General features: G+C 37.6%; 1 protein-coding gene across 6 annotated transcripts in view; it reads left to right on the top strand.

Moving 5' to 3' along the window:
- The first annotated feature begins 651 nt into the window (after window positions 1–651).
- TRMT11 (tRNA methyltransferase 11 homolog) overlaps window positions 652–9,781 on the top strand; it is a 50,512-nt gene continuing 41,382 nt past the window's right edge. For 5 of the 6 annotated variants that reach the window (XR_006728419.2, XR_006728418.2, XR_012508628.1 and 2 more), the window contains exons 1-3: window positions 652–779; window positions 6,981–7,046; window positions 8,618–8,691. Coding sequence is in view for 3 of the 6 variants with exons in the window: in XM_074368405.1 (XP_074224506.1) it covers window positions 708–779; window positions 6,981–7,046; window positions 8,618–8,691 (212 nt within the window). In the remaining 3 variants the exon portion in view is untranslated. Of the gene's footprint in view, window positions 780–5,165; window positions 5,241–6,980; window positions 7,047–8,617; window positions 8,692–9,781 lie in introns of those variants that run through there. The other variant, XM_045524472.2, reaches the window with a different exon arrangement.

Below are 9,781 nucleotides of genomic sequence, written 5' to 3'. Positions count from 1 at the left end.
TATAACTTTACAGTTGGTCCTCCAATCTCTAACCTTGTAGTACTGTAGTATTATTCATTAGGGGAAAAAACAAAAAGTCCGCATATAAGTGTACGCGGGACGTTCAAATCCCTGTTGTTCACGGGTCAAGAGAACTTACTCTGACGAGGACATTGTGAGGTACAGAATGAATCGTAAGAGATCTTCTTGGTCCTCAAGAGCTTATTCTAACTGGTTTACAAGGCATGTATTTTGAAAAGTTATTGCAAAAATACTACAAGGATACCAAATGGTAAATGAGTGGTCCAGCTAAGTCCCCAAAGCCTGGAGTGGTGAGAGAAGTCTGCACACAAAAAAGTGACATTTCAGCCCAGTTTTGGAGAACTAGGATTTGAAGGGTTTTAGGGAAATTTGGAAGTACACGCCAGGAGGAGGACCATTAGGAACTACGCTGTCTCATAGCAACCTGCCCTTGAACACAACGCAGCCCCTTACACCAGCTCCCGGTACACAAGAGACTCAACCAGAAGGTACCTGGCAGCCGAGGCAGTCTCTCCTGGAGCGGCGAGGTTCAAACCCTGCAAGCGAGGACCCAACCTCAGGATAGCGTCGGACTCCCCCCGCTTCCGCTTCCGTCCCCTCCGGCGCTGCCTCAGCGGAAACGGTCCGTGGGGGAAGAAGGAGGGTGAGACACCCCGGGCCGCGCAGGCGCACTGTGGGCGGATACCATGGCGCTGCCGAGCTCTCTGAACAGGTATCTGCTGCTCATGGCACAGGAGCACCTGGAGTTCCGTCTGCCGGTGAGTCCGCAGGACCCTCCCCCGCTTTCGGCGGGAGAGGACGGCGCGGTGGGGTTGGTATGCGGCTGGAGGCGACCTGCGCAAGCTCAGCACGCAGGGACTGGGGATCTGTGCTGTCGGGAACATCACGCGTTATCCCAATCCCTCGGCCCCTGGGACGGGTCCAGGCTCGGCGGAGGGTGTTTGAGAGAAGTCCCAGACAGCCTCTCTCAGCTGCTAAGCATTTTCATTCATTCCTCTGCTCTTGTGCCAGGTACTGGAGTTAGGCAGGTGAATATGGCCGGCCCTCTCCCTCCAGGTGCGCTTCTTCTAATGGAGAATAGAGACGACAGACAACTGCTCTGGGTAGTGTTTTAAGTGCCAAACGTGCGGGTCAGGTTTCGTGGGGGTGGGAGTAGTGGTGGTGGCGGTGGTGGGTAGTAGGGTTAGATGATGGAGAAGTTGGGGAAAATGTTTATTCATTCAAGAAACATTTTCAGAGTACCTGTAATAGAATGTGATGGACGCTGGGGATATAAGTTTACTGTTTAGGTTAAGGGGTGAGCAGATGCATAAACATAGTATTATGAAATAACGTTGCTAAGTGCAGTGATAGATACGCAGGGAAATATCAGAGCTTATACAAGGGATCTCATCCACCTGAGGGGTGGGGGATGTTGGCCATTAGGATGGCTTCCAGGAGGGTATGAGTAGGAATTAGCCAGGCCAAGGAGAGACATAAGTAAATTAGAATTACAAGCCAGTCATTATTACTGGATTCCAAAATATATAGCAAAGAATGACAAGAGAGCAGGAGAGAAGGGTAGGGTTCAGAAATGCAAAGCCTTAAGTACTCTGGGACTTGGAAGGGGACTTCACTGAAGAATTTTGAGGAACTGACACAATCAGATTGTTTTTTCTTTTTAATCACTTTGGCAGCAATACGGAGGATGGATTTGAGAGGAATGAGGAGTTAGGAGTATTAAGGGGAAGTGAGAAAAGGAGGACACAAGATAGGTAAGTGCCAGAATAGGAAGTGTGGGAGACCATGGAAAATCAAGAGGGTAGTTTTAGGATTTTGCTAGAGCTGTTGTGCAGTTGTATGGGGAGAAGCCAGGTTGCTGGACAATGAGGAAGGGTAAATAGACTGTTTTTAACATAAGAAGGGAAAGTAAGAAATTGGTTAACAGTTTGAGGGGGACCTAGAGTCGAGAGAGAATCCCCATCCCTTTTGGAGAAATGGCATGTTTGTAGGCTGAAGGGAAGGGGAAAATGGATATAAGTATACAGTGGGAGGTGTGGGCCTTTAATAGAAGGGGAGCGTGGGCAGAGGAGTGATGATGGGTGTGGGTAGCTGCCCCAAAGCCTGTTTTCTAGGTAATGAATGAGTCCAGGTTATTTCTTGAGAGATGGGGGGCCAAACGGTTGAGTGGAGAAATCAAGAAAAATAGTAAAATTTGAAGTAATCATTGAGAGCAAAAGAAGGAGCGGACAAGCTAAACAACTGAGAAGAAAATTGTTAGAGGAATGCTGAAAACCCAGCTGAGAGTGAAGGTTATGTATTTGTAATTGTGCCAAGATTCTGTGATTTTCTTCAGTTGTGCTCAACTCACTGGCCTTAGGAGTTTTGAAGGAAGATTGAGGCATTGACTCAGGACTAATGTTTCGCTGGATGGGTGCATGGGCAAGATGGGGTGCGAGGGCATAAAGTTTCACAGAGGAAGTAATATTTTAATTAGATCTTAGTAGATAAAGGAGATATTCTGGGGATGAAGAGGACTGGAAAGCCCGCATCAGTGAGAAACAAAAGAAAGTGTAAAGGCACAGAGGGATGGTGGATTATGGTGGTTTGGGGTGTGGGATGTGTGGGGTAAGAGGATGAAGTATTGGGCAGTGAGGCTAGAGAGGTGGGTAGGATCTAAATCTTGGAGTGTTTTGAAACCATTGGAAGGAATTTGGATTTTATTTTAGATTTAATGGAGAGCCATTGACTTTTTTTCCTTTTTTTTGTCAGGAAGTGACTTTTTTTTTTTTTTTTTTAATCAAGAAGTGACTAGCAATCGTTTGCGTTTTAGAAAGCTAATTCTGGAGTACCTGAGAAAGCATACCACAAGGAGGGCCAGTGCTATAGTCAGGCAATGCAATGAGAATGGAGCGGTTAGGCTGCAGTCTTAAAAATAGCATCCCTAGTACTTAGTGATTTTACCTGTTTCTTCCTACTTAAATTCTTCAGTCACTTAAACTCTTCATAGTTAATGTCTTTCCCGCGTAACTGCCCAAAAGTTCAGTTCTATTTTATGTCTCCATTGCCCCAAGGCTGAAACTCTTTTGTCTGGCATTCAAGGCCCACCATTCCATGGTTCTGTCCTCTGTGCCCTCCCACCCCTTCCCCCAACACACCGTGCAGCCCAAATTGGCTCTCCATCATTCCCTGAATGATGCCCCTCTCCTTTGGGTCTTTTCTACCCCACTCTTCAATCTACTGATTTTATACAGTCAGTATTCATTTAGATTTACCCACATATTTATTTTAGGTTTATATTTTTACTTGATTCTTTTTCAAATGTGGAATTTCCTTTTTTAGTTTTTTATCCTCTGCCAAAACTTTTAATTTTGTCTTTTGTCCCGTTCAGCATAGAAACCACTGTTAACGTATGTGACTGATAAAAGAGGTCCGACGTGTCTGTTTCTTTTGTGTATTTTTTGTCTTGTTTTTTTTTTTATATATATGTGCTGGGTGTTTTTTAAATATATGCCAGATATATTTGAAAATTCATTTGAAAAAATAAATGAGGGCTAGGATGACGTAAATCCTCTTGAGGAAGATAGGAGCATTGACAATCTAGGATCACATGATCTCATCTCTGGGCATTAAGTTCTGTTTCTGTGCTGATTCGCACACACTGCTAGTGTGTGTAGCTTTGGGGGATCCCAATCTAAACTGGGTGGTTTATTAAACTTCCTTTCCTTCCCATGGGTGGCCTCCATTTTTGTTCTTCTGGCTGCTTTAAGCTGTCAAAGGGCTATCCGCTCTCACAGCTCCTTTTAGAATTGGTAAATGTCCCAGAGAGAGAGTGGCTGCACCTTGAAATTTCCATCCTCTCTGGATCATGGTTTAGAAATTCTTGTTATCTTTTTATGCCTTTAGGCAGGAGTCAGGTTTTTCTCATTCTTCTCAACTGTAGGCTTAATCTGAATTACCACATTTGCTGGAAGTAAAAGTCCTCTCTCTGTACAGATTTTCTCTGTGTTTCAGGACTTAAATGAGTTTCCTTGAAACTTTTCTTCTAAAACTGAAGAAATCTTTATCTTCCTTTGTACTCTAGTGTAATACTTCCTGGCTTCTTTAGTAGTACTCACTATTTTACACCTTACGTTCAGTTACTAGGTTAAATGTTATGTTAGTTCTACTAGACCTTAAGCTCCCTCAGGATAAATATGTATCTATCTTTACATAGCTCATTGCCTTGCACATATTAGTTGTTTTAATAAATATTGAATTGAGTGAAGTAGGATCCCTTCGAGGAAGGCTATTAAAAGGAGTCTACACTTTTGGACCCATCTATTGTATTAAAACTGCTAGGCGGGAAAGCTGTAATGAGTAGCTGCCTTTATGATTTAAAATGAGAGATTAAGAATGCAAGTGTGGTCTTTACCTCTGTGTGGTTAATCAGCACCAGTTTTAGCTTGCAGCTGCCTTAAAGGTGCCTGTACTAAAAGTAAAGTTCAGACACCTGGGTTTTATTGCTGGTTCTGAAGAAGACAAAATGGATGAAAAAGTTAGTGGCTAAAAGAACTGAAAAGCTCATGTGAATTAATGCATCAGGTATGCCCCAGATTATGCCATATTTTTATACCTAATGTCTAATACAAATTCTTTTGTTCTTAATGTGAAAGATTCTCAACTGGAAAGTGAATTTGCTATATGATGAGTAAAAATCTTGTGTTTTGCTTTTCCCAAGTAGGTTGATGCAGTTTAATATGTGTTTTGTTTTTGAATTTGAAACTTGGGTTACCATATTTATTTTCACTTTTAAGTCATTGCTTAGATTTTGGGTAGTGAAGCTAATGCTATTCCATAAAACTTCTAATACTTCACTTTTTTTTTTTTTAAACTCTTAGCACTTTTGTGTTTTTATCTGTTCGTGATTTTTAACAGTGTATTCCAAGAGCAGCAAACTTTCATGTTTTAAACGTAAAGCTGATTTCATAATATGCTTTGATACAGCATGAACAGTAATCATTCTAGGCTGAGTAACTTAATCTATAACTTCATTTTTTCTTTTGAGTATTATAACTTTGTCAGTCTTGATTTCTTGAGTCACTGGACTTCAAGCCCACTGTTGTGGTCATCGTCATCTTGATTCCTTTAATAACAGCCTAGGTTCTTTGCTCCTCTCTTTACAGATCTCCTTCCCTTGTGAGGTAGCTGATTCCTGTTTTTACAGATGAAGGAACTGAGAGTTGGAGGACATGTAAAGGGTATATATCTTATATAAAGCCATGTAGTTGTGTGGTCTGACTTTGAGGTCCAGTGATGCTTCCTATTCAAATTTTTGTCACTCAGGTTGCAAAGTGACTTTTGGACTACCTTCAGTGATTTACTGATAGTCTATACTGATTCTAGGTCTGTTCACATGGTTCAACTGAATTCAGCACCTTCTAATACCAGGGATTAAAAGAACATGTGTTGCGTAGACAAAAGGAAAGACAGAAAAAGCTCCAGTTGCTCCAGCCTCCCATTCTTCTTGTTCTTGAGCTGGAGGACTTCATGGTCTGAGTATACTTTCTCTCATGGTGGCTGTGGCTCATGATGGATTGAGTGTTAAGGCTTCTTCCCCTGGTTGGGAGGAAAGGAGATTGTAGGCACCCTGCGATGTGGACACTAACCCCTCATTAGGTTTCCTCTTCTGTGAGACCTACACAGGAGTGGCGTTCTACCTGCTTTATATTATTTGAAGAGACAAAATTTGTTAGTAGTATAAATCATAAAATTTGTATAGTCATCTTGTGTTTATCAATACAGAGTGATTACTTCATAGAGTATAATGCTATTTGAACAGATTTCAACTTTGTATGCCTGATGTTTTTAAAGTAGCTGTCGTGTTCTCTTTCTAGTTCTGTAAATTTATCCAGAAAGGAGTTTAACTTACTGTAACTTGTGCTTAATGAATCCATGGTGATACTTCCTAGTTACCCACTTTTCTTATTTTTAATGCAACATATGTTTATTCATCTGATTAACTGGGCAAGACAGCAGATTTAATCTATAAAGGGACCCTCTTCACTCTTGCCTGACATTTGGCAAAATTCTATTATTGGTCTTCTTTTAATCAATTAACACATCGCTAATGATTTTAGTTTTAGAAGAAGAATGGTTCCAAATGCAGCTTGTAAACAAATATATTAAGAATGATTTCCTGTGCTAGTAATCAAAGCCAAAGTAAAAGTGCCATTTTTTCATCTATTTAACAAAAACTGTACAACATTTAGCTGAGCAGTAGGGAAGGCAAATTGATACCCTTGTATTATAATTTAGGATGGTCCTTTAAGAAAGTATTTTGGCCATATATACTTTAAGGAGCTAAAAAAATTTTCACATCCCTGGATATAGTAATACTACTTACTGCATCTGTATCCTAAAGAAACAATCTAAAATATGGAAAAAGCCATATATTTATGAAAATGGGTATTTAGCCTTATTTTAAACTGCTAAAATTGAAAACCAACTAAATGTCTGACATAAAGTATATTGTTTCCTGCTGAAAAATGTGCAATTCTGATGCCAAGGAGGAAAATGTTTATGATATTAATATTCAAAGGGCAGAAACAAGAATCTTAAGCATCATTACTAACGTGTTAATTTCTTTTCTGAACATTTTCAAATCATCTGATTATTTTATTTTTACTGATCCATTATCAGATTTACTAACTTATAGTTTTTGTAATCTGCTTTTCCTTTTCAAAATCAGGGCATTTTCTCAGTCTTTTGGCAACTCTTTTTTTTTTTTAATCAAAAATTTCTCAGAAATTACTTACTATGGTTGTTACTGTAAATTTTTTTCATAACCCAGAGTTGTGATTTGTCTGGTATCAACATTTAAATGCCTTAGGTAGACAGCCAACCCACTCTTTTTCTTTTTTATTGTATTATAACTATATCTCAGTAGATTTAAAGACCCCATATTAAACTGTATTCTCTCTCTAATATTTTTCATATAGGAAATAAAGTCTTTGCTTTCACTTTTCGGAGGTCAGTTCACCAGTAGTCAGGAAACTTATGGAAAGGTAAGTTGAATGTCTATTTTTCATTAGACTATATGTAGTATCCTTATGCATAGAACCTTGGATTTGAAGAGAAGAACTTAAAATCTTAAATTTATATTTTTATGGTTACTCTTGTCTGCTTCTAGGGGCAATTGAGTAAAAAGGATATTTTGGAAAAATTTTTATTTTGGAAAGTTAGCTTTATTTTCAGTATTCACTTATTTTTAAATTTTAATTTGACAGTTATACCATAATTTGTATCTGTCTTGTCATTAAAAAAGAGGCTGTCTTCTATTGATGAGGTATAATTATAATGTAACTGAATTTCAGGCTTGTATTCGTACTTATTTTAAACTGTGAAATCGTGCATGTGTGAGATTGTGAGTTTATAAGCTTTGTATTTTGTTATTGACAGTTTATCAGTGTATATTAGAAAAGTTTGGGAAATAGAAAAGAAAAAAATCATTCACAATTCTTCTCCCTTGACATGACTTATAATTTGGGGACACTGCCTTCTAGTCCTTTTTCATATACTTTTTTCCCTCAGTTGTAATGCTATTAATGAACAACTGCATTTTTCATTTGATAGCTTTAATACAGGCATGTGTTAGTACACAGCCTTTATCACAATATTTTCCATCTATTAGCTCTACAGTAATTTAATTATTTCATTTCATTCAGGTTGCTTTTAGATTTTCCCTGATAAAAATAATACTAAGATGACCATCTTTTTTCCTTTTTGGATTGTTTTGAATTTTTCTGTAGGGTAGTATAAATATGGGAATAAAGACTAGGTGTTGCAGGGAGGATTTCTTGCAAAAGATGAGAGAACTTAAGTTGAAAGACCCCTCGTGTTGGACTTACTCTTCTGATGACTTTCACGTATTGGGGGAGGAGGAAAAGAGGGAGAGTGTAGATACAATTGGGTGAGGGTGATGACTGAGGTTACAGTCTTGCTGCATTTTGCTGTTTTCTGGCAAGGGAATATCTATCTGGGTGGAGCTTAAAAGTGCCTATAATCTTGAGTATTGAAATACCCCTGATGCACTTGGAACTTTTTTCCTTAGATAAAATAATAAAAATAAGTGGTAACTTAATAATATACTCTATAATTTTCCATCACAAAGATACCCTCTCCCACCCTTCAGGTGACCGCAGCTACCTAGAAAAAAAGGGATCTTTCAAAGAAATACATTACTTAGTAGTTAAAGATAAAATAGGTGTGTTATAAGAAATTATTAACAACAGTAAAAAAAATTCTGAGATTATGATTTGCGTTAATTCATTTGGTCAAACTACATAAGAGCAGATACAAATTTAACCTTAAGTTTAAATAACTTTAATTTTGCTGGTATTTTTGTTTATACAGTCACTTATAAAAGTGTTCTGACATTGTACTGTATTATCCTAACAGGTTACTGATTAAAATAATTTACTTTTTTACTATTGGAGCAGGTTTTTTTTGGTTAGAGTCAGTTCAGGTATTCTTACATAAAAGTAGCAAATAGCAATCTCTCCTTATTGATTTCTTAAATGAAAGCACATGAGGCCATAAAACCGCTCACTAAGTTGTATATTCTTGTTTCTTTCAGTCTCCTTTTTGGATTCTTAGCATTCCCTCTGAAGATATTGCCAGGAACTTAATGAAACGAACAGTGTGTGCCAAGTAAGAGAAACTTAGTGTTCTCCTGCATGAGTGTACACTGTATTTCTCATAACTACTCTGTCCTACTTTTTGCTGTATTGGCAGCAGTAGAAGGGATGAATTGATTGTTGTGGGGTACTCAGTTTAGCTTGTAGTTACATGTATTTGCCACTGGATGGTAGTGGGCGAACAGAGGAGATTTGTCTGCTGAACCTGAGGATGAAGAAATCTCAGTGGTGAAATGCAGAAACATTTGTTTTAGAGTAATTTTTTTTAACTTCTATATTAAGCAAGCATATGGCATAAGATGTAAATGCTATGTTATTACATAGGATAAATGTCACATTTAATTATAACCAAAGTATTGGAAAACCTAAAAATGTTTTTCTTAAAGGTAGTTTTTAGTTGGATGAACAGATTTGTGAAGTGTAAGTGACAAAAAGAAAATGAAGACTACCATGAAATATGCTTTACTGTTTTATTTGTTAGAGGAATTCATATTATCATATCTTGATAAGGATTAATACAGTGATGTCATTATTGTTTATCCTACCTGAGTCTTTTCTAGATTTATCATTGGTAATGTTGTTTTTTCCTTTTTTTAATTTGTTTTTTCATTATTGGAAAATTCTATTTTTGGGTTTGAAAATTAAACTGAATTTTCAATTAGCATCTTAAAATTAAACAACTTACGTTATCCTTGAGTTGCTTTTTCTTCCCTCTTGACCATTTTGGCAGATTTCTGAAAATTTCCTTTTGCTTAGAAATTATATTTAATAATGTAGTGCAAATAAAAATTTACATATATCTAGTTTTATTAACATGGTTAGCAGTGATTTATAGCATGATATGTAATTGCTTTGTTATTGAATAGACTTCAACCCTGTTATTAAATTTGTCCTATTGAAAACTAATTGCAATGCTAAATCTAATCTCTTTAACTGAAGCTGGTTAATGGGTCTTATTCAATAAAAGTGACTGGAAAATGGAAACAGAACTAAAAGTGTATCCTTTAAATAATCATAGCTGTACATTAGCATATTAAAATGTATGGCTCTAAGAGGTGTTTGAATTCCAAAGATAAGGCTTTAAAATAACTACTTGAGAACCA

This window comes from Camelus bactrianus, chromosome 8, assembly GCF_048773025.1.
Source record: "Camelus bactrianus isolate YW-2024 breed Bactrian camel chromosome 8, ASM4877302v1, whole genome shotgun sequence".
NCBI classification, from domain to species: Eukaryota; Metazoa; Chordata; class Mammalia; order Artiodactyla; family Camelidae; genus Camelus; species Camelus bactrianus.
The sequence above is the reverse complement of the archived record's forward strand: the minus strand, read 5'-3'. Positions and strand labels throughout refer to the sequence as shown.